At 43.9% G+C, this 22,861-nt stretch overlaps 1 protein-coding gene and 1 pseudogene across 1 annotated transcript; both read right to left on the reverse strand.

Moving 5' to 3' along the window:
* Window positions 1–3,919: 3,919 nt before the first annotated feature.
* On the reverse strand, window positions 3,920–8,585 carry LOC129164487 (putative nuclease HARBI1). The gene is made up of 3 exons (XM_054744907.2): window positions 8,276–8,585; window positions 7,066–7,893; window positions 3,920–6,979 (listed from the first exon to the last, which is right to left on the reverse strand). The coding sequence occupies exons 2-3, from the start codon at window positions 7,658–7,660 to the stop codon at window positions 6,930–6,932; spliced, it is 645 nt and encodes a 214-aa protein (XP_054600882.1). The 5' UTR covers window positions 7,661–7,893; window positions 8,276–8,585; the 3' UTR covers window positions 3,920–6,929.
* Window positions 8,586–18,845: 10,260 nt separating this feature from the next.
* Window positions 18,846–22,185, reverse strand: LOC129161926 (protein NLRC3-like; annotated as a pseudogene).
* Between the last annotated feature and the right edge of the window lie 676 nt (window positions 22,186–22,861).

The raw sequence follows: 22,861 nt of genomic DNA on the forward strand, positions 1-22,861 counted from the left end.
GTATTACTGTAGCGCGACTCGGGTTGCGAATGACCACAGTCACCAATTCTTGTCATGTGTCTACAGGGGTGGACCGTTAAAGCACCCGAGCGCCAATGGCGCTAAATTTTCTCGTTGGGCGGTAAATACTTGACGACTTACCGCCCGGGTGGCGCCCAAGCCTTGTTTGTCATTTACACACCGGCTTTCACCCACATCATGGCCCCGCCCTGTAGGAAGCCGCCGTTTTCGTTTTGCGCGCGTGAACCTGCGCGCCTCTAGCCACGTACTGCACTTGTACGATTCGTGCACGTACTGCACGATTCTAGTTATAGTCACGTGAACTATTAAAGACGAAGTGGAACCACGCTAGAAACACACAAGCACGCAGGAAGATCGCGCCGCCACAGGGTTTGGATTTCTTGATGAAATCTCCAGCAAAACGCTTTAAAACTGGTGAGGAGAAGCGAGACCGTTCGAAATGGTATGAAGCAGAGAAGCGTGTGCGTAGGTGGAATGATTCTTGGCGGTTTAAAGAAGACGGGAGGCGCAGAGAATGGCCGTGTTCGAGTTGAGCAGCGCCTCGCCTGGAAAACAGACGAGAGCAGATGGAAGCAGCAGGGGGAGTGGCTGAAAGTCAGCGTTTGAGTCGGACAGATTTCCCTGCATGTGTAGCTCGGGGGTGACGATGGCTGAAGATATCGCGTTAGCATTCACACTTGTTCAATTTTCAATTTTAATTCTGGTGCCTGTTAGGGCTGTAGCGAAGCCTCGACGACGTTGACGGCTCGATTCTAAAAATTTGTCGACGTCAGATCCGGAAGTCGACGCACCGCGCCCACTTGTTGCATCCCCAGGAGTTTGTAAATAGAAAAGGAATCTGCATGTTTTTCCTCTAGTTCGCCCTCTTCTCCACCTTCACTAACATCTCCGCCAAATACCGAAGACCCGGAATAATGTCCGTCCGCTACTAAATTCCTTTCCTGTTTTGCCCGCCTTCGTCTCCCGGCAACGGACAACAACTTCCGGGGTCAGATGTGCTGCTTCGTCTCTACCGCAGATGTAGAACATCACCGGGAGCGTTTCTCCCTTCATAAAGGAGCTTCTTTCAGACATTAGGAGAGCTGATTTAGTGGTAGCAGTCTCTCCTCCGTGCTGGTCTGTTTGCTGCTGGGTGTTTTTGGTTTATTTAAACTTGGTAACTTGAACTTAACGTTGGTAAAGCTACTGTTAGCGTCTTCGCTAACAGCTTCTTGCGTTGGGATAAGCTGTTACGTTTTGGTTTAGAGTTCATCTTTTTTGTGGTGTAGATCTCCCTTTTATTACATTTAGAGTGTTGTGGGTTTTCGGTTTAGTGTATAATATCACCTTGAGTTTGGTTTAACCCGTAACACCACTCGCCTCACGCACATAAGTGACCAAAACAAAGCAGCATGGAGACACTCCATCTTCTACCACCTCTCAGGCAGCAGCCTGCACTCCCAAGATCTACACGTCACCAGAACATAACCAACCGCAACACAATAAAAGCAGTGTTATACAAAATGGAAGGCCTGTGGTGTTTATTCTCTTACAGTAAGAATTTATCAATTTTTTTGAGGAATTTATTTGAGATTTTCTGGTTTTTGTTAATTGTGCAATAGAAAAATAATCATTAGATTAATTTTCTAAATAGTCATTAGAATAGTCGACTATTCGATAAAATAATCGTCAGAATAATCGTTTTAAAAATAATCGTTTACCCCAGCCCTAGTGCCTGTTAGCAGTTGAAACACATCCTCACGTAATTGTGGATATCATATATTGTATATGGAGACATGACTGTAATAATAAGTAAAGGTTACCAGCTGTAGGTTTAGTGTGTTCATAGGAAACGTGACAAAAGAGCACAAAACACATTTCTCTTTATGGCCTATATAGTTGTCATCATCAACATAACGTGATTTACAGAATACATGTGACCAACAAACATTTCATGTTCTACCACCCGATGTTTGGATCAAAATATGAACCAATCAGATCTTAGATCAGGTGAGAGCCAGGCGTTTCCCATCATCCCCTAGGTTTTGCAGCCGGTAGAGAGCAACTGCAGCGCCTTGCTCCAAAATCTGCGGCCGCCTTGATCTCACGAGGTTATCGTTGCCTACGTATGCATGACGTCAGAGCAAGTCGTCGTCAAGTCGGACACAAATCTAACCGGCATGCACTGCTAGCCGATCACCGCTGGTCTACTCTGCGCAGAACTGGCTCATCTCGAACATAGCCAAAGGCTCGAGTACAGCAAAGCGGAGGAGGTGATGTACTGCGTTGTATGCCATAAGTATGTGACGACAAAATCGAGTTGTTGAGGGAACAAACAAATTCAAACTTGAATACGTTATTATGTTTGTGAATGTGTACAAAATAAAGGTTTATTACATTTAAAATGGTTCAGTTGTTATTTTGACTCGTTTTGGCAGCTGACCAGCGGGGCCAGTAAATTTTCAGAGTTACCAGCCCGGCTGGCCGGTTGGTTTTGAAGTTAAAGTCCACCCTTGGTCTATGTCTGTATGTCTGATCTCAGAATTGTGTGTACTGAAACTCTAATTGCCCTCTGGGATTAATAAAGTATCTTTGAACTTGAAATTTGAATTTATATATATAGCGCCTCTCAAGATAAAAATCACGAGGCGCTTCACAAAAACAAAAAAAAATGTAAAAATATAAAAAAGCATTTAGAAAATGTTTAGAAATACATTTAAAATGTGCAAAAATAGACAATTATGATTAAAAAATAAATGTTAAGAAAGAGAGAGAGAATAGGAAAGAGGGAAATCAGTGGATCCTGAGGAAGGTGGAATAGGTGGGGAGAGCAGAATAAAGAGAGAGTAGTGAAGAAGGTCATACAAAGCCAGCCTGAACAAGTGAGTCTTCAGCTGCTTTTTGAAGGAGACCACTGAGTCCACTGATCTCAGGCTCAGGGGGAGAGAGTTCCAGAGTCTGGGGGCCACAGCAGCAAATGATCTGTCACCTTTGACCTTTAGCCTGGTGCTGCACAACCAGTAGGCTTTGATCACTGGACCTCAGGGACCTGCTGGGGGTGTAGGGACTAAGAAGATCACCAATGTAAGATGGTGCTTGTCCATGTAAGGCCCTATAGACCAGAACCAGGATCTTGAAATAAACCCTGAAGTTGACTGGTTTAGTTGAATCGTGTGAAAGGTGTTAAAAACTGATGTGTCTCATTGGTCTGGCTTAGTAACATAATTGAGAAATGGTTTGGGGTTTTTTGACTGATTTATAGGAACAATTGAAAAAAAAATCGCTTAATTTTGGAATAAAATTCTAATAAAAAAGATCAAATTGTATGAAAGTTGTTAAAACGGCTGTGTCTCATTGGTGTGGCTTAGTAACACAATTGAGAAATGATTTTGGTTATTTTGACTAATTTACCTATGCAATTGAAAAAAATCCCTTTATTTTTTTGTAAAAATTCTAATAAAATGATCAGATCGCATGAAAGGTAACAACTGTTGTGTCTCATTGATCTAGCTTAGTAACACAACTGAGAAATGGTTTTGTGTATTTAGACCGATTTACCGAGGAGCTATTGAAAAAAATCCCTTAATTTTTGATAAAAATTCTAATAAAAAGATCAGATTGTGTGAAAGTTGTTATAAACAGCTGTATCTCATTGATCTAGCTTAGTAACAACATTGAGAAAAGGTTTTGGGTATTTTGACTAATTTAGCTAGGATCTATTGAAAAAAATCCCTTAATTTTGGAATAAAATTCTAATAAAAAAGATCAAATTATATGAAAGTTGTTAAAAACGGCTGTGTCTCATTGGTCTGGCTTAGTAACACAATTGAGAAATGTTTTTTTTTTTGACTGATTTATAGGAGCTATTGAAAAAAATCACTTAATTTTAGATAAAAATTCCAATAAAAAAAGATCAGATTGTATGAAAGGTGTTATAAACGGCTGTGTCTCATTGGTGTGGCTTAGTAACACAATTGAGAAATGGTTTTGGGTATTTTGAATAATTTAACTAGGATCTACTGAAAAAAATCCCTTAATTTTTGATAAAAATCCTAATAAAAAAGATCCGATCATATTAAAGGTGTTAAAAATTGCTGTGTCTCATTGGTCTGGCTTAGTAACAACATTGAGAAATGGTTTTGTGTATTTAGACTGATTTACCTAGGAGCTATTGAAAAAAATCCCTTAATTTTGGAATAAAATCCTAATAAAAGAAGACCAGATTGTGTAAAGCGTGTCAAAACTGTTGTGTCTTGTAAATGTAATTTTGAGTCATTTAGGAAATAATTCTGGAAGTTTTTTATTTTATATTTTTATTTTTTGTACTCGTTTACAAAGGACTACAAATTCGTTGATAGTCCCTAAGCGAACCACCGTTCCCAAAGCGAGTCCTCGGAACTCCATGAACCTCCCAGAGTGCACCAGTTTACTTTTGGTTATTTTCCCACACAATGCAAAACAAATGTTCTCAAAAATTTGTAAAGCTGAAGATGATTTAAATAAAATACTGTCACGATCTGCCCCTGCCTTCCTGACTGTGTTCCTCTCCTGCCCTGATTAGGCTTTATTGTTCTCACCTGCCCCTTGTTAACCTGCCCATGTTTTCCTAATTAGCCTTGTGTATTTATACCACCTGTTTTGCACCTGTCCTTTGTCGGATCATTGTATGTGCATGTCTCATTTTGTCCTGTTGCGCCCGTTGCTATTAAATCCATTTTATTTCATCCGTGCCTGCTCTTCTGCCTCCTGAACCCCCCACCACACATGGTCCGCCATCCCCACCCTCACATCATGACAAAGGCTGTGTCCGAATCCACGGATAGGATGCTTGTGAGTGCGCATTTTGAGGTCGATGACGTCAAAGCGCAGCGACGAGTACTGTCCGAATTCCAAGAATCCTCATTCTCGCGTCCTCAGACGCGTCCTCGCTCCACCCACATTTCGAGGATGGGTCTGATGGATCCTCACAGGAGCAAGGGTATCCCAGCATGCTTTGCACGCCGGCCGCTGGACTCGACACTCGCAACAACGGCGGACGGAGCGGGACAGCAGTACAGCTTAAAATGTAGGTTAGTTAAAAAAATAGCGGTAAAAAAAATAAAATACGTGTTTGGGCACTTTTGGTTTGTGTTTTATATAAGATCTAATACCGCAAATTGTTTTTTTCATGTAATTTAAGGCTAAAACATGCCCCACCGAAAACCAGCTTGAATGTTTAATAGGAAAAAACCCACCGTAAACTAGCTTGATCCCAGCAGGCTTTTCAAAAGAAAATAGCGGTAGAAAACTAAGCTGAAAGCGGTTCTGTTTATAGACATTTGTCGTTTGTATAAGGACATTTTAAGCAGAAATCAGTGAGAACGAGCTTGTATGGTGGTCCCGTCATAATTCCCGTGTGTGTGTTTATTTAGCGAATAAAGCTTCTCATCATTTGTTTTAAGGTTAACACCCCACCGTAAACTTGCTTGAAAGTCTAATAGGAAAAAACTCACCGTAAAAGAGCTTGCATCTTATGTAATCATGTAACGAACGCCAAAAATAACGAATACTAAGTTTAATGTTTATTTAAGTTAATTTTTAAGAAACCACATTACTGATTTAATGTTTTTAATTTCATTTTAGGCGGAAAAAAACACTGAACACAATTTTCATCTCCCATGTTGATAAATTAAAATATTGTTTATTGCATGTTTTATCAACTATGATTTATAATCTGACTTTGTTCTTCTATTCCTCTCTATTCTCATCCAGAACCAGTACCTTTAAGGAGCATCTGTAATTTCATTATGCCCACAGTATTCTGTTGTTAAATGACAATAAAGCCTTGTAATTCTAATTCCCTTTGTCTGTAGGACTGCAAGTATACAGGGTCAGGAGAGGGAGTCAGCGGAAAGCCCACTGCTGAAACCTGGCCCTGGTTTGTCCCCATGGACGAGGTGTTGGGACAGAGGCCTTCCACTATGCCTCCTGTCCTTATTGCTTCCATTCCCGAGGACACTCCAGGGCCAAGTGCAGCAGTGGGTGAGACAGAGGACAGGGAGAGTGGTGGAAGGAAGCCGGACTACTCATCAGGGAGAAAAAGGAGAAGGGCTGATGAGCTCCTTGACCTGATCAGGGAGGACATGAGACAACAGAGGGAAGCAGAGGAGAGGAGAGAAAGAAGGATGGACAGATTTTTAGCATTGATGGAAAGGATGGCAGAGAAATGGAGTTTTTTTCTTTTCGTTTCTTCTGGTTCAGGTTCTATATATGTGTTTGAATGTTTTTGTTATTTGTTTAAATGTAATAAAATTTCTATTAATTGATAACTTGTTTTTGATCATTAACAGTTTTATTATTCAGTTTTTAACAAGTAACAACATAGTAAATAAATTGTAAGGGAACACTGTAAGGAATAAAAGTAAAGATAAAAGTAAAATATATACAGTAAACTTGGAAAGCAGGGAGTCTTTGGTGGTGTTGCTAAATCTACTAAACATGGATCATCGAGGTGGATGGAGTGCAGGAACCGAGATCCGTGGCTGAACGTTTCTGGTTGGCAAGTGGAACATCAGACAGAGTGGTCTGCAGAGGGTGCTTCTGGATGCGTCATCTCACTGTCCACTGCATCGTCCATCAAAAGGGTTTGCTGGGCTGGCTCAATCGACGGCTGTCACATCACTAACATTCAGATATATGCAAAAAAGGAGATCATGAGTATAATACTTGTAACTCTAGCAGATAACAGGACTAAATGATTTTTAAACTAGAGATTCCTACGTAAATTACTTGCCTGTTAACAGTAATTGTGATCTGGTGCTACTTCCTCCAGAGCAGACACCTCAGCAGAAAGTTGGTCCCGCCAGAGGGCACCACTGACTGCCTCCAAACCAGCCTCCCCCTCATCTTCTGGAGCATCATCCTCCAGTTCATTGTCCTGCACCACAATGTCACCAGCACTGAGGCAGATGTTGTGCAGGATGGTGCATGCTATGATGACCTGTAATAGAGATAAAAATTTAATTTATATTTCATTCCCAAACAAAGATTACACCCAAAGTTTATTTCCACTTTGTGTTAACTTACATGAGGTACAAAGGTGTGGTGGACCTCCATCGCTTTCAGGAAGATGGTCCTGAACCTGGTCTTCATCATTCCAAAAGCATGCTCGATGATGCAGCGTGCCCTGGCTGTTGAAGCGCTGGGCTCCCACACCTTGAACCACCCGTTTGTAGGGGGTGATGAGGGGGAGTGGATGTTGGAGGCATGGGTACCCTCCATCCGCGAGGATGAAGTGCCCTGGAGGAGGATAGGCTGACTGCCTGTACAGTGGGCTGTGCCGGAGGACCCTGGAGTCGTGGACCGACCCAGGCCAGCCCACATAGGTGTCGATAAAGCGGCCCTGATGGTCACAAACTGCCTGCAGGATGATAGATGGGAACAGTTTCCTGTTTCTGTAGCACTGACCATCAGGACCGCTCGGAGCCTTGATCCGAATGTGACAGCCGTCGATCGCACCTGCTGCTTTCATGAAAGCTCTGTGTCGAGCCTGCCCAGCAAACCCACGAGACACAACCTCCATCTCCTCTGGGGTTTTGGGGAGGTGAATGACCTGGTGGAGGATTGCAACCACATCCTCCGTGACTCGATGGACGATGTCGTGGACAGTTGAGCGAGGCATCCCAAATACTCTTGAGACCACCCTGTAGGATGTTCCACTTGCCAACCAGAACAGAAACACCAGGGTCTCGATTGTGGCACCCCAACCATGTCGCCGATCTTGGTTCAGGAGATTTAGCAACACCACAAAAGACTCCCTGCTCAGACGAAAATCTGGCCTGGGATCTTCCTGGTTAAAAAAAAATGGTCCAGGACTGGCACACTCATGTTTATCCTACAGTACAGGGGTCTGTTCTGTTAAAAGAAAAGTAGAGAACAATAAAACAATTAAAAAAAAACTGTATAAATGCTTGAGATTTTTAGAAGAGAGCTAGGCATTATTAGGCATAAGTTGAAAAGGACAATACACATTAAACACATTGTAATGCTACTTTTACTATGAAATTTATGCACAGAACCAAGCATTATGATCAAATACAAACTTCTAAAATGTCATTCCATTAATTATTTTAGATGAATATAGGTTAAATTAACTATATGCATGTTAGTCTACTCTATACTAATGTGTATATTCAGCCACATGTCTTTCTGTTGCTTAAAATATAAATGAAACTATAGCACTAAAGTTAACATGTAATGCCTGAAAGCTGGTTCACTAAACAAAAAATAATTTTACCTGGATATGGCTGCTTCTCAGCCTTAAATACAAAGGCCGGTGACGTTTACTAAGCAGTCGCAGCTCCTCAAAAACCAAAAATAAAATGGAATACTGCTGTGGATCCATTTTCACCTCTGACTAGCTTGTTAGCTTGTTAGCCTGTTTGACGCCGTCACGGTAGCTAAGCAACTGGACCTGGGGGCGGGAATAAAAACGAGGCTAGTACTGTCCGAATTCAGAGCCGCTGACTTCCGGTTTTAGCGGTCTAGCAAGGACCCGGTCTTGCTAGACCGGCGAGGACCCGTACTCACAAGCATCCTACCTCTGGATACGGACACAGCCAAATACACGCTAAATGTCATGAAAACTTTGGGGTGCCATTTGTAAAGTCAAACAGTCATAATCTAACAGCAATATTTTTGGTTATTTAGCATATCATTAATTCACTAACTAAATATTTAATTTACTAATTAAATATTTATTTTGGAACTAAATATTTAATTTGTAAATTAAATATTTATTTTCCGAAATAAATATTTAGATCCCAGCTAAATATTTATTTTGGAGCTAAACATTTAGTTTGCAAAATCAGTATTTGGGAAATAAATATTTAAGTCTGACCCAAAAATATAAACTATAGTGTGGAGCTAAATAACATCATGGAAAATAAATATTTAGCTGGGATCTAAATATTTCTTTGGAAAATATTTAATTTACAAATTAAATATTTAATTTAAATTTTAAATATTTATTTCCAAAATAAATATTTAATTAGTAAATTAAATATTTAGTTAGTGAATTAAATATTTATTTTACAAACTAAGTATTTAGATCAGACCTAAATATTTAGTTTGCAACATAAATATTTAACTATAAATTAAATATTTAGCGTGCTAACTAAATATTTATTTGGAAACTTTAACATTTATAAATGTATGAATAACATGGTGAAAATATGACTTTGAAAAAGTGAACTCTCAATTTTTTCTCTTATGATATGCTAAATAACCAAAAATATTGCTGTTAGATTATGACTGTTTGACTTTACAAATGGCACCCCATAGGAAAACACTATAGTTTGAAATGAAGTAAGGATGTAAAAACAAAAATAACCTTTCTTCCCGCTTTGCTGATTTATTGAATCCTTTTTGTGGGTTTTTTTGCTCATGAAAGTTAAGTTATGCTTCACTAGTGACTAACTGCAGTAAATGATGCTTTGCTGCAATTATTGTTAACAATATTAAAGTTAGACGTAATTACCACTTTTATCTGAAGAAGCGCGTCTTTATCCCGCTCCAGCTGCTGAGATCAAAGTTGACAGAAACGGGGATCCGTGCCTGCAACCCGAGCAATTAATCCGCGTATTTCCAGCAGAACACATTTGCCGAAAGATTTGTGCGATAATCACACTTTCATTTTCCTCATACTCGACTCACGTGACCAGGCGCAAATGTTCACGTAACCAACGCAATTGCGTCATGAATATGCAAATTAGAACGTTGCGACCTCTAGTAACCTCTGAGCAAGCGTCACCAAGGCAGATCCGAACGCTTCATAGAAGCACGTGATCATAAGCTTTGATACGTCATACAGAGAACATCATTTCTTACTACAAGTCATTGTTGGTCAGAGCACTCAACGCGATTTTAAAATGCAATACGATATAGAAGAATACAACTGGGAGTTGAAAAACAAAATAAGCCAAACTGAGAGAGAAATTCAGAAAGTGAAAGATGAAATTTCAGCATTTAGAGAAAAATCTGCTTTTGAGTATAAAATACGAGAAGCCAAACATGCAGAAAATATGCAACAGAGAGGCTTGAAACATGATGCAGAAATGAAAATCCTCCATCAAAAGATTTCTGCTCTAAATAAACTCGTTTTAGAGAATGACAGTCGAATAGCAGCGCTCAGAAAGGAAAATGACAACCTGAGCATTTACAGAAAATTAAAAGAAAAACGCGATTTTGACACAAAAAAGATTGAGCGACCTCCGAACAGACCTGAGACTAATAGAGAAAGGAAGATCAGCCAGTTACATAAAATGAGTCAGCTAACTTTGAAGGACGCCTCAACACAAAGTAATGATGGAAAACAGGCTGCATTGGGAAAAGATAATGCTAGATATAATATTTTAATTCAAGAAAAGATGCGTTTTTGTGAAAACATGACAGGGGAACTAAAGAAAACAGACGAGAAATTATTAAAGGTATATGAAAAAATGGCTGCACTCAGGCACATCAGAAGGCTGCAGTAAAGTGAGGATGATTTGAAACAAGAAAGGGAAGAAGCTTTTGTGTTAAGATCTTTTAATCCAGAGACGAGAAGAATAATGAATTTATTTCCCAGGGAGGTACCGATCTCTCAACCAAAAGAGGCTGATGTAAAGAAAAAAGTTAGAGATCCAATGAGTTGGTTACGGGAATAAGAGGGTTAATCCCACAGTGGGGGTGTCATTTTTAAACACAGATGAGGGGAAAGTGTCGAAGGGGCATGCTAGCTCAGGCAAATAAACACGAGCTAAACTTTCTAGGGTCATGGGTCGGGTTGGGGTTGGGAGAGATAAGGCTGAAAGAGAGATGCTAGATCTTACCTTACTGACTTTGTCTCTGCGACACCAGGTTGGAGTAATAGACAACCCTCGCATCTCTGACTACAGAGTTAACGGATGTCAGAAGGTGGACAGGGAGACGTGTTTTCATACACAGGCTGCAAATGCTGTAATTGAGCCTGGGAGTTTACTGCAGGAACTGATCTGGTTCTGAAAGGACAGATGTTGTCCAGAGTGGAGAGGCAATACTCGTTAACCTGAGAGGTTAATGATGATAAAAGATAAATGACCCGCTCTTTCTAACACCAGCTGAAAGCTCATTCACGCAGAGTCTGCCTCTCAGGGGCCACGCCCACAGGGCCAGCCTTTCTGGATGTGGGTGGTGTGTCTCCCCATGAGCCTGGGACAACAGGTCCTTGCAAAGCGGCAGTTGCCATGGGGAACCTCACAGGAGTTGGGAGATTTCCACCAATCAATTTTTCCCTGGCCACTGTGGAATAGTTAGCATGGCTAGTTAGTTAGTTAGTTAGTTAGTTAGTTAGTTAGTTAGTTAGTTAGTAATGTGGCTCAAAAAGCTGAGTGCACCCCCACAAATGTCATCAAAATGACTGACTCAGACAATATCTGTCACGTCTGGGTGGCAATTTCTTGACCCACGACATGCTGAATCCAAACACGGAGATCAGGAAATGTAAGTAAAGGTCTTTATTACTAAATAAGGAAAAAGTAAGAGACGGGAACCGACGAGATGCAGGACTGGCAGCAGGAATCCAGGAGAGTCTCTAAGGAGGGAGACAGAGTGAATATATGGCGGAAAACAATGGGAACTTATCTGGAGACTAGTCTTACTGTTACTCGGTAGTAGTAATGGAACGGGAAGGCTTGTCGGGTCCGGGTGAGCTGATGAGATCCACAGGTGAGGTATAGGTTGTCCAGGGGTGGAGGAGCAGGAATGGATGTTGGTTGGTGAGCGGCTGAGAGCGGGCGGCCAGGGAATGAAGCAGTGCGTCAGGTAGAACTGAGATCCGGGCTTGTTCTGGAGCTGGTGATGAGTTGAGAGAAACCTGGAGGGGAGCAGGAGAGGGCATCAAGGTATTTACTAGCAACAGGTTCACAAGAATATAAAACGAGTTTCAGGATCGGGCTGAGGCTGAAGCTACCCAAACAGAGTAATCATCCGGCGTGTTGATGTGTCGCACTGCTCCTTAAATCCCCTGAGCCTGATGAGGAGATCAGCTGCAGCTGGAGCTCTCAGACACGCCCACCTGTGGAAAAAATGCTCAGAGGGAAAAGCCAGGTTACTTGCAGTCAGCTCACCACGGACCATGACAGTACCCCCCCCTCAACGGACGCCACCCGGCGGCCGAGCAGAGGAGGAGGAGGCGGAGGAGGAGGAAGCCCGAGAGGCCTCGAAGTCCCTGATGAGGTCCGGGTCCGCGATGAACGAGCGGGGAACCCAGGAGCGATCCTCGGGACCGTAACCCTCCCAGTCCACCAGGTACTGGAAACCACGGCCCCGGGGGCGGACATCAAGGAGGCGACGGACAGGGTACACCAGACCACCTCCGACGAGCCTGGCCGGCGGAGGAGGAGCAGAAGCAGGACACAGGGGACTAGAGAGGACAGGTTTAATCAGGGAGACGTGAAAAACAGGGTGGACCCTCATGGACGGGGGCAGAGCCAAACGGACGGTGGACGGACTGATGACATCAACAATGGGGTATGGACCGATGAACCGGGGAGTCAGCTTCCTGCTGGTGTCCTTCAGGCGGATGTCCCTGGTGGACAGCCAGACCTTCTGCCCAGGGGTATACACCGGAGCTGGTCGTCGGTGTCGATCCGCAAGGCGGCGGTTACGGTCTGCAGTCCTCTGCAGAGCCGCCGTGGTCTGGACCCAGGCGCGCCTGGCACGGCGAATGAACTGGGGAGCGGAAACAGGAGGATCTTGGGTAGACGGAAAAAGAGGAGGCTGGTAGCCAAGAACGGTTTCAAATGGAGACAGGCCAGTGGATGCAGACGTATGAGCATTATGGGCGTACTCTACCCAGGGAAGTTGGGAACTCCAACTAGAGGGGTTGGAGGAACAGACACACCTGAGCATGGCCTCGAGCTCCTGATTCAACCTTTCGCATTGTCCATTAGTCTGTGGGTGGAATCCAGAGCTAAGAGCGACACGGGCCCCCAGGTGGTCAGCGAACTCCTTCCAAACGCGGGACAGGAATTGGGGCCCACGGTCAGACAGTATTTCAGAAGGAATGCCATGCAGACGGAAAACGTGTTTGATCAGAAGTTGGGCGGTTTCGGCAGAGGATGGGAGTGCTTTGAGAGGCACCAGGTGACAGGATTTGGAAAAACGATCAACTACCGTTAGGATGACAGAAAAACCATTAGAGGGGGGTAAACCAGTAACGAAGTCTAAAGCTATGTGAGACCAAGGGCGAGTGGGTATAGGCAGAGGGTTGAGGAGTCCGGCTGGAGGTTGGTTACTGGATTTGTTACGGGCACAGATAGAACAGGCGTTGATGTACTCACGGACATCTTTAAACATGGATGGCCACCAGAAGGTTCTGCGGATGAGAGCCAGGGTTCGACCGACCCCAGGATGAACTGAGAATCTTGCCGTGTGGGCCCAATGGATCAGATCACCACGAACCCTGGTTGGAACGTACATTTTATGAGGAGGACCGGTACCTGGATCTGGTTCAGTTTGTTGGGCCTCCTGCACCTTTCTGGTGATGTCCCAGGCCACAGCGCCCACGATGCAGGATGGTGGCAGGATCGGGGTGAGTTCTGGGTCCTTGTCGGGTGAGTACAAACGGGATAGAACGTCCGGCTTGGTGTTCTTGGAACCGGGTCTGTAAGAGATAAGGAATTGGAAACGGGAAAAGAATAGGGACCAGCGGGACTGTCGGGGGTTTAGTCTCTTTGCTTCCTTCAAGTATGCCAGGTTTTTATGATCGGTCCAAATAATGATGGGGTGTTCTGCTCCCTCCAGCCAATGCCGCCACTCCTCCAGAGCTAGTTTAATGGCCAGTAGTTCCCGATCTCCGACGTCATAATTCTGCTCGGCAGGCGTGAGGCGACGAGAGAAGAAGGCGCATGGATGGAGACGGTGATCTGAGGGAGAGATTTGTGAGAGAACCGCACCGACACCAGAGTCTGAGGCATCAACCTCCAGGGTAAACTGGGCGGAGGTGTCGGGACGAGTGAGAATAGGAGCTTGGGTAAACTTGTTCTTTAAGTCCTGAAATGACTTTTCAGCAGCGGGAGACCAAATAAATGGTTTGTTTATGGAAGTGAGTTGAGTGAGTGGAGCAGCAGTCTGACTGTAATTCTTAATGAATCGGCGGTAAAAATTAGCAAAACCCAGAAAACGCTGCAGTTGCTTACGTGTTGTGGGAGTAGGCCAGGAGAGAACTGATTGAATCTTGTCTGGATCTGTCTTCAACCGCCCGCTCTCGAGGATGAAACCGAGAAACTTGACCGATGGAACATGGAACTCACATTTCTCTGCTTTCACGTACAGGCGGTTCTCCAGGAGGCGTTGAAGAACGGCTCTGACGTGTTGGCGGTGTTCTGTTGGGGATTTGGAAAAGATCAGGATGTCATCCAGATATACTGTAACGAACTGATTGAGGTAATCTCCGAGGACTGAGTTGACCAGGGACTGGAATACGGCAGGGGCATTTGTGAGACCGAAAGGCATGACCAGGTATTCGAAATGACCTAAAGGAGTTTTGAAAGCAGTTTTCCATTCATCACCCTCTTTAACACGAACGAGATGATAGGCATTGCGCAGGTCCAGTTTAGTAAAGATAGTGGCGTCTTGTACAGGTTCAAAGGTTGAGGAAAGTAACGGGAGTGGATATCTGTTCTTAACTGTAATCTGATTGAGACCCCTGTAATCTATGCAGGGCCTCAGGGAACCATCTTTCTTGGATACAAAGAAAAAACCTGCGCCCAGGGGTGAAGTGGATGGTCTGATTAAACCGGAAGCTAACGATTCTTGTATGTAGGTGGACATACAGACTTGTTCAGGTTTAGACAGATTATACAACCTGCTGGATGGTAGTGGGGCGCCCGGCAAGAGGTCGATGGCGCAATCATACGGTCGGTGAGGGGGCAAAGAGGAGGCACGGTCCTTACTGAAAACGAGGGAAAGGTCGTGGTACTCCTCTGGTACTCCTGACAAGTCGGGAGGAACCGGTGGATCGGGGGTAGGTGCAGCACTGGAAGGTGAAGCAGAGCGAAGGCAGTTGGTTAAGCAGTGAGAACTCCAAACGACAACCTGAGACGTTCTCCAATTTATTTGGGGATTATGGGTGACAAGCCAGTCATGTCCAAGAACTACAGGAGAGTGGGGAGACGGAAACACAAAAAAGGAAATACTCTCCTGGTGGTTACCTGATACCAGTAAATTTACAGGCACAGTCTGGTGAGTGATGGTGGTGAGTGTACTTCCGTCCAGGGATGATGCTTTCAAAGGAGTTGGAAGAGGAATAGTGGGGATATCCAGCTTCTGAACGACTGTTTTATCCAGCATATTGCGTTCACAGCCTGAATCCAACAGGGCCTTCAACATACAACTGCCTTGGTTAAACATAATGGCACAGGACAGAGTACAGCGGGATTCCGAAGTCTCATTCGCACCCACCAGTATTCCCGGAACTACTGGTGGACCTGCCCCTTTTAAACGCAGGGTGCAACTTGAGAGTCGGTGACCAGGTTGACCACAGTAGAGACAGAGGTTAGAAGCGAAGCGGCATTGTCTCTCCTCTGGGGTTAATTTTGTTCTGCCTCTCTGCCTGGTCTCGTCTCCAGATGGCGCCGTAACTTGTGGCAGAAACTCCTTGGACTGGGTTAGTGGGGGAAGGGATACTGGAGAACCCCTAGAACGTTCCTTGAGACGCTTTTCTATCTTAATTGCTAAACTTATAAGCGATTCTAGGTCGGGGGGTTCTTGGCATAACGCCAACTGATCCTGGAGGCGATCGTTTAAAGCCTGGGTGAATGCTCCGAGGAGTGAACCGTGATCTAAAGAGGAAACCGCTGCCAGTGTGCGGAACTCTATCGCGAAATCGGCTACGGTCTGATCTCCCTGATGGAGATTCCACAACCTTTTTGCGATTTCAGCTGGGGACTCAGAATAGTCAAAAGTCTGGTTAAATTTGGACAGAAACCGTGAGAGGGAACCACTCAGAAAACCGGCATCACGACTCCTAGCCTCGGCCCAGTCTAACGCCTTTCCTCGGAGTAATCCGATTATGTAAGAGATCTTAACTGAATCTGAGACAAATGCTTCGGGCGATCTTTTAAAAGCCAACTGACAGCTAAACAAAAACCCTCTGCATCTGCCGAACTCACCGGAATAGGTCTCCAATGGGAGAGAGCTGGGTATCCGGAAGTCGATAACCGGAGACGGAACCGGATGTGCGGACGGAGGAGAAACAGGAGGTGACTGATCAGACGGTTCCGGGGGAGTTAGCTTGCTAGTCAGGCGGTGCAACACGTTGCTCACATGGAGTAGCCGTTGGTGGGAGTCAGATACCTGTTTCAGCAAACTATGGATGGTGTGTTGATGACGGGAGAGGGTTTCGGAAACGACAGGCGGGAAGTTAACGGACGAATTGGATTCTGCAATGGAGTCAACTTGTGGCCGGATGATTCTGTCACGTCTGGGTGGCAATTTCTTGACCCACGACATGCTGAATCCAAACACGGAGATCAGGAAATGTAAGTAAAGGTCTTTATTACTAAATAAGGAAAAAGTAAGAGACGGGAACCGACGAGATGCAGGACTGGCAGCAGGAATCCAGGAGAGTCTCTAAGGAGGGAGACAGAGTGAATATATGGCGGAAAACAATGGGAACTTATCTGGAGACTAGTCTTACTGTTACTCGGTAGTAGTAATGGAACGGGAAGGCTTGTCGGGTCCGGGTGAGCTGATGAGATCCACAGGTGAGGTATAGGTTGTCCAGGGGTGGAGGAGCAGGAATGGATGTTGGTTGGTGAGCGGCTGAGAGCGGGCGGCCAGGGAATGAAGCAGTGCGTCAGGTAGAACTGAGATCCGGGCTTGTTCTGGAGCTGGTGATGAGTTGAGAGAAACCTGGAGGGGAGCAGGAGAGGGCATCAAGGTATTTACTAGCAACAGGTTCACAAGAATATAAAACGAGTTTCAGGATCGGGCTGAGGCTGAAGCTACCCAAACAGAGTAATCATCCGGCGTGTTGATGTGTCGCACTGCTCCTTAAATCCCCTGAGCCTGATGAGGAGATCAGCTGCAGCTGGAGCTCTCAGACACGCCCACCTGTGGAAAAAATGCTCAGAGGGAAAAGCCAGGTTACTTGCAGTCAGCTCACCACGGACCATGACAATATCAGCCTCAACCCAAGATGTAGTTAGCTAGTATCTAAGTTAGTGAGATAGTTAGTTAGTTAGTCAGTCAGTCAGTCAGTTAGTTAGTTAGTTAGTTAGTTAGTTAGTTAGTTAGTTAGTTAGTAATGTGGCTCAAAAAGCTGAGTGCACCCCCACAAATGTCATCAAAATGACTGACTCAAACAATATCAGCCTCAACCCAAGATGTAGTTAGCTAGTATCTCAGTTAGTTAGTTAGTTAGTTAGTTAGTTAGTCAGTCAGTCAGTCAGTCAGTTAGTTAGTTAGTTAGTTAGTTAGTTAGTTAGTTAGTTAGTAATGTGGCTCAAAAAGCTGAGTGCACCCCCACAAATGTCATCAAAATGACTGACTCAGACAATATCAGCCTCAACCCAAGATGTAGTTAGCTAGTATCTCAGTTAGTTAGTTAGTTAGTTAGTTAGTTAGTTAGTTAGTTAGTTAGTTAGTAATGTGACTCAAACAGCAGCATGCATCCCCACAAATGTTCCATCAAAATGGCCGGCTCAGCCAACATCAGCCTCAACCCAAGTTAGTGGGATGTGTATCTCCCCATGAGCCTGGGACAACAGGTCCCTGAGGAGCAGCAGTTGCCATGGGGAACCTCACAGGAGTTGGGAGATCTTCACCAACCAATGTTTCCCCGGCCACCGTGGTGCTATTAGGATCATGGACAGGCCCTGCTCCCTCACCCTGGGTAAAGTGGGGGGTATGGGGGCCTCTGGAGGGAACGCATGAAGGAGAGACCTTGGCCACTTGTGCGCAAGAGCGCCCCCCCCCCACCACCCACCCCACCCCCCACCCCCCGTGGGGCGCCACGATCCTGCAGGGAGAATTTAAGTGGGCACTGAGAATTCTCTGTTGATGCAAACACATCCACGACTGCCTGACCGAACCTCATCTAGACCTGATTCACCACTTAAGGATGAAGCCTCCAATCTGCGTAGATTGGATTGCCTCTGGATAGCAGATCTGCTCCGTAATTCAGAATTCCTGGTATATGAGTCGCTCTCAGGGACTGCAGGTTCAAACTGCTCCAAATGATCAGTTTATGTGATCATGTGTAAGCAGGGGGACCTCAGACCTCCCTATCTGTTGACACATTTTTAACACAGTGGGGAAATTCACTAGTTACAGGTGTCTTTAGCAACAGGATAAAAACACTTTATGAATTATTTAGTTGTATTAAATCCTTGGGAAATGAGTAATAAGCTGTTTTAGGAAGGTGGAGAGTAACGGGTTACGGCACTGTGTGAAACTTGGGGGGTGGGGTGGGGGTGGGGGTGGGTGGGGGGGGGGGGGGGGGGGGGTTCCTAAGGCATCTGTTCCTCATGACCTGATGGGAATCAGCCTGTACAGACTTTCCCTCCTGATGCTTTCCAGCAGCTGCTTTCCTTCATCACTTTAACAGTCAGTGAGTCACTATGATTTTCCTATATTTCACTCACATTTATGGTGGTGGCAATGTTTATGAAACTTCAGAACTGCTGTATTTGATTTCACTTTTGCATCAACAAGAGTTCAGCAGTACTAACAGCAGTCGTGTGAGCACGGGAATAACACAACAGTCTTGTGTTTCGGTTTATCGTGTGTGAAATATTCACCTGAAATGATCAAATATATACAGCTACTTACAGATAAATAATTAGGTGCATTTCCTGTGCCCTCAGTGACATTAGGCCCAAGGTGAGATTATTATTAGCATAGCGATTAGAAAATAGAGCCAAAGGAACTGTTTTAACATCAGCACGCCACACCAAGCACTACAGCTTTGTCTGCTGTCTGTACAAATTATTACATTTACCTATTTATTGAATCTGAATTATGACTTCAGTTCAAACCAATATAGGGTCTTGAAATGTATTTTCACTGAGTTACTTTTAGCTACTCAAAACACAAACCTAGAGTTATTAGGCTACTTAATAACAACGCTTCATGATTCTTTGAAATTCTTCTACACTTCTTGTCACGTTTAGGAGCAGGAGGTTAGGACCCAAGATGCAGACCCAGGATGACACGAGGCAGGAATGTTAAATAAAGAAGAATCCTTTATTTAGGATGACAAAATAAAAATCCAAAAGGGGCAGGAGGCAAAAAACCCAATAACAAAATGAAGCAGGGAAAAATCCAAAAGCTCACTTCATGAGCAGAGAACCAGAGACCAGGAGGGAGAGACAACAAACAACGCTGACATAAAACAACAATGGACCGACAAGAACAATGAGACAAGGAGGGCTTATTTAGACAGGGAGGAGCAATTAGGGAAACAGGAAGCAGGTGTATGGAGTGAGGCTGGAGGAAGGCAGGTGACAACAATTATCTGGATGGGGAAGAGAACCAGAGGAGGGCAGATAAACCTAACACTATATAAAACACAAAACTAAACCTAAAGACTAAGGGAAGGACTCACACAAACACATACACATACTGACACTCACAAACTCATACACATACAAGAGGCTGTGGCTACAACTTAAGACACACAACAGAGATGCAGACAAAGGACACATGAGGGCGCTAAGAGAACACAAAAGGAGAACCTGGAGTGGGAACTGGAGGAGCTGGGGAACAAAGGGACACAGAACATGACACTTCTATCTCTAATAACCTAGTGAATAACTTCCCTCAGTCCGTTTCTAATTATTCAATCAACTTGCAAAAGCAAAACTTCATGAAGTTATTTAATTTTTTATCTTATTGTTAAAAATCAAATGTTATTGTCCTAAAAATCTTGTCATCTTTCGACTGTAGCATTAAATATTCTTAATAACTAGAAATGTAACAACTATAAAGCATCAAATCAAATAAATCTGACAAATAAGGGAAAAATGTCTGTGTTTATGTCCCCATCTTCACAGATTTAACAATTAGTCTTAGATACATTCAATTGTGGTGAACTGTTTATTTGCGTTTTATACAAACAATTGTCTGACATGTAAAATAGTAACATTTAAAGTTTGGATGTAAGAGGTGAAAATAAAGATTTTAAAAGTTCCAAATCTCCCAGTTGCCCCTCCACCTTCTACAGGTAAAATTTACATCTAGTTATACATTTATAAGTTGGATTTGACTGAAGATTTGTGTTTTTTTATCTGAGATTATTGTTTTTATACTTTTATTAACTGATTCAATTATGTCCTCCCACTAAAACTGACACAACCATTTCTTCAGGTCAAACACCTCCAGATCTTTTTCTGAAGACAGTAGGATAAAGACCAGTGCTGACCACTGAGCAGGAGACAGTGTCTGTAGAGAGACGTCCTGAACTCAGAGACTGTTGGATCTCCTCCACCAGACAAAGATGATTCAGTTCATTCAGACAGTAGAGCAGGTTGATGCTTGTCTCCGCAGACAGACTCTCATTGAGCTTCTTGTTGATGTGATCAACTGTTTCCTGATTGGATCTGCTTCCTGTCTTCCCCAGCAGGTCTTTTAGGAGAGTCTGATTGGCCGGCCGGGACAGACCAAGGAGAAAGCGTCCAGGTGTCCATTTTGACTCTCAAAGGCCTTGTTAACAGCACTCTGATAGAGATCATTTAGATTTGGACCGCTGAAAAGTTTAGACCACAGAGAATGTTGCTGTTTGTCTTCCATTAGATTGACACCAGAGCTGATGAAGGTCATATCGACATGCAGAGCAGCCAGAAACTCCTGAACACTCAGGTGGATGAAGCAGAAGACCTTTACCTGGTACAGTCCTGTCTCTTCTACAAAGATCTGTGTGAACACTCCTGAGTACACTGAGGCTGCTCTGATATCGATGCCACACTCTGTCAGGTCTGATTCATAGAAGATCGGGTTTCCTTTCTGCAGCTGATCAAAAGCCAGTTTTCCCAGAGACTCAATCATCTTCCTGCTCTCTGGACTCCAGTGTGGATCTGCCTCAGCTCCTCCATCATACTTGACCTTCACTTTGGCCTGAACAACCAGGAAGTGAATGTACATCTGAGTCAGGGTCTTGGGCAGCTTTCCCCCATCTTTGTTTTTAAACACCTCCTCCAGAACTGTAGCAGTGATCCAGCAGAAGACTGGGATGTGACACATGATGTGAAGGCTTCGTGATGTCTTGAAGTGGAGGATAATCCTGATGGCCTGCTCCGCATCTCTGAATCTCTTCCTGAATTACTCCTCCTTCTGTGGGTCAGTGAACCCTCTGACCTCTGTTACAATGCCAACACACTCAGAGGGGATCTGATTGGCTGCTGCGGGTCTTGTGGTTATCCAGAGGCGAGCAGAAGGAAGCAGGTTCCCCCTGATGAGGTCTGTCAGTAGAACTTCCAATGAGGAGGACTCTGTGACATCAGTCAGGATCTTACTGTGGTGGAAGTCCAGAGGAAGTCGACACTCATCCAGACCATCTGAGATGAACACGACCTGGAACTCTTCAAAGCTCCTGTTATTTTTGGTTTCAGTGAAGAAGTGATGAACAAGTTCCACCAAACTAAACTTCTTTTCTTTTAGCACTTTCAGTTCTCTGAAGGAGAACGGAAACATGAAGTGGATGTTCTGGTAGGCGTTGTCTTCAGCCCGGTCCAGAGTGAACTTCTGAGTTAAGACCGTTTTGCCAATACTAGCCACTCCCTTTGAGATCACTGTTCTAACAAGTTCGTCTCTCCCAGGTGGGAGTTTGAAGAGGTCTCGTCTGATTGTCGTTTCTAGTTTTTTTAGTTTCCTGGACGCCACTTCAATCTCTCTGATCTCATGTTCATTGTTGACCTCTCCAGTCCCTCCCTCTGTGATGTAGAGCTCAGTGTAGATCTCATTCAGATGTGTTGGGTTTCCTGCTTTAGCAATCCCCTCAAACACACACTGGAACCTCTTCTTCAGGCCAGATTTAAGTTTACGTTGACTAAATGCAACACAACATAAAGTATGTTAGGGTGTATTTTATGTAAGTACACGGGAAACTTGATACTTCTGCAAATAACTTGTTTGATTAATCTTTGTACCTGTTTGCAGATGGTCAGCCAGCTGGTCCTGCTTCATTCTTTTGAGGAAGTGTTATGGGAAACTTTATGTTAATTAATTCTTGATCATGGACTCAATCAACTGAATGTAAATGTATTGTTCTATGTCTCTTTGCATGACACACACACACACACACACACACACACACACACACACACACACACACACACACACACACACACACACACACACACACACACACACACACACACACACACACACACACAATCTCTCTCTCTCTCTCTTTTATCTCTTGGTATAAATAAACTCTGTGACCTGTTGTTTGGGGCATTTTGCCACAGTTATAACTGTTTGACGTGTCTGCTCATTGTCTCCTTCTCTCTTCACTATAGGAAATGGGTTATTGATAAACATATTGATAAAATCCATGACATTTTTTGGTCATTCAAAAGCCATAGTAAATCATCTTTACTTCCAGGTTTCCCCCTTTACCATTACCTAAAACTAAAAAACTCAAATGAAGAGAACAGTCATTGTCCAGATGGTCTAATCTATTTTTACTTTCTTTATGAAGCTCCATGGCAGCCATGACACCTAATAAAAACATGATTTCTCATGTACTTTACTGGTCTTTGTAAAACGTCATTCTCCTATAAAATGAAAACAATTGTAAAACATGAGTTTTTTAAGTATAAACAATTTAAAAAATCATGATTTATATGATTATTTTGGG

This window comes from Nothobranchius furzeri, chromosome 4 (genome assembly GCF_043380555.1).
Source record: "Nothobranchius furzeri strain GRZ-AD chromosome 4, NfurGRZ-RIMD1, whole genome shotgun sequence".
NCBI lineage: Eukaryota > Metazoa > Chordata > Actinopteri > Cyprinodontiformes > Nothobranchiidae > Nothobranchius > Nothobranchius furzeri.

Coding starts and splice junctions, on each gene's coding strand:
- LOC129164487 (XM_054744907.2), bottom strand. CDS start 7,660: ATGCCTCGCTCAACTGTCCACGACATCGTCCATCGAGTCACGGAGGAT. Junction 6,980..7,065: donor ACCACACCTTTGTACCTCAT/GTAAGTTAACAC, acceptor TCTCTATTACAG/GTCATCATAGCATGCACCAT.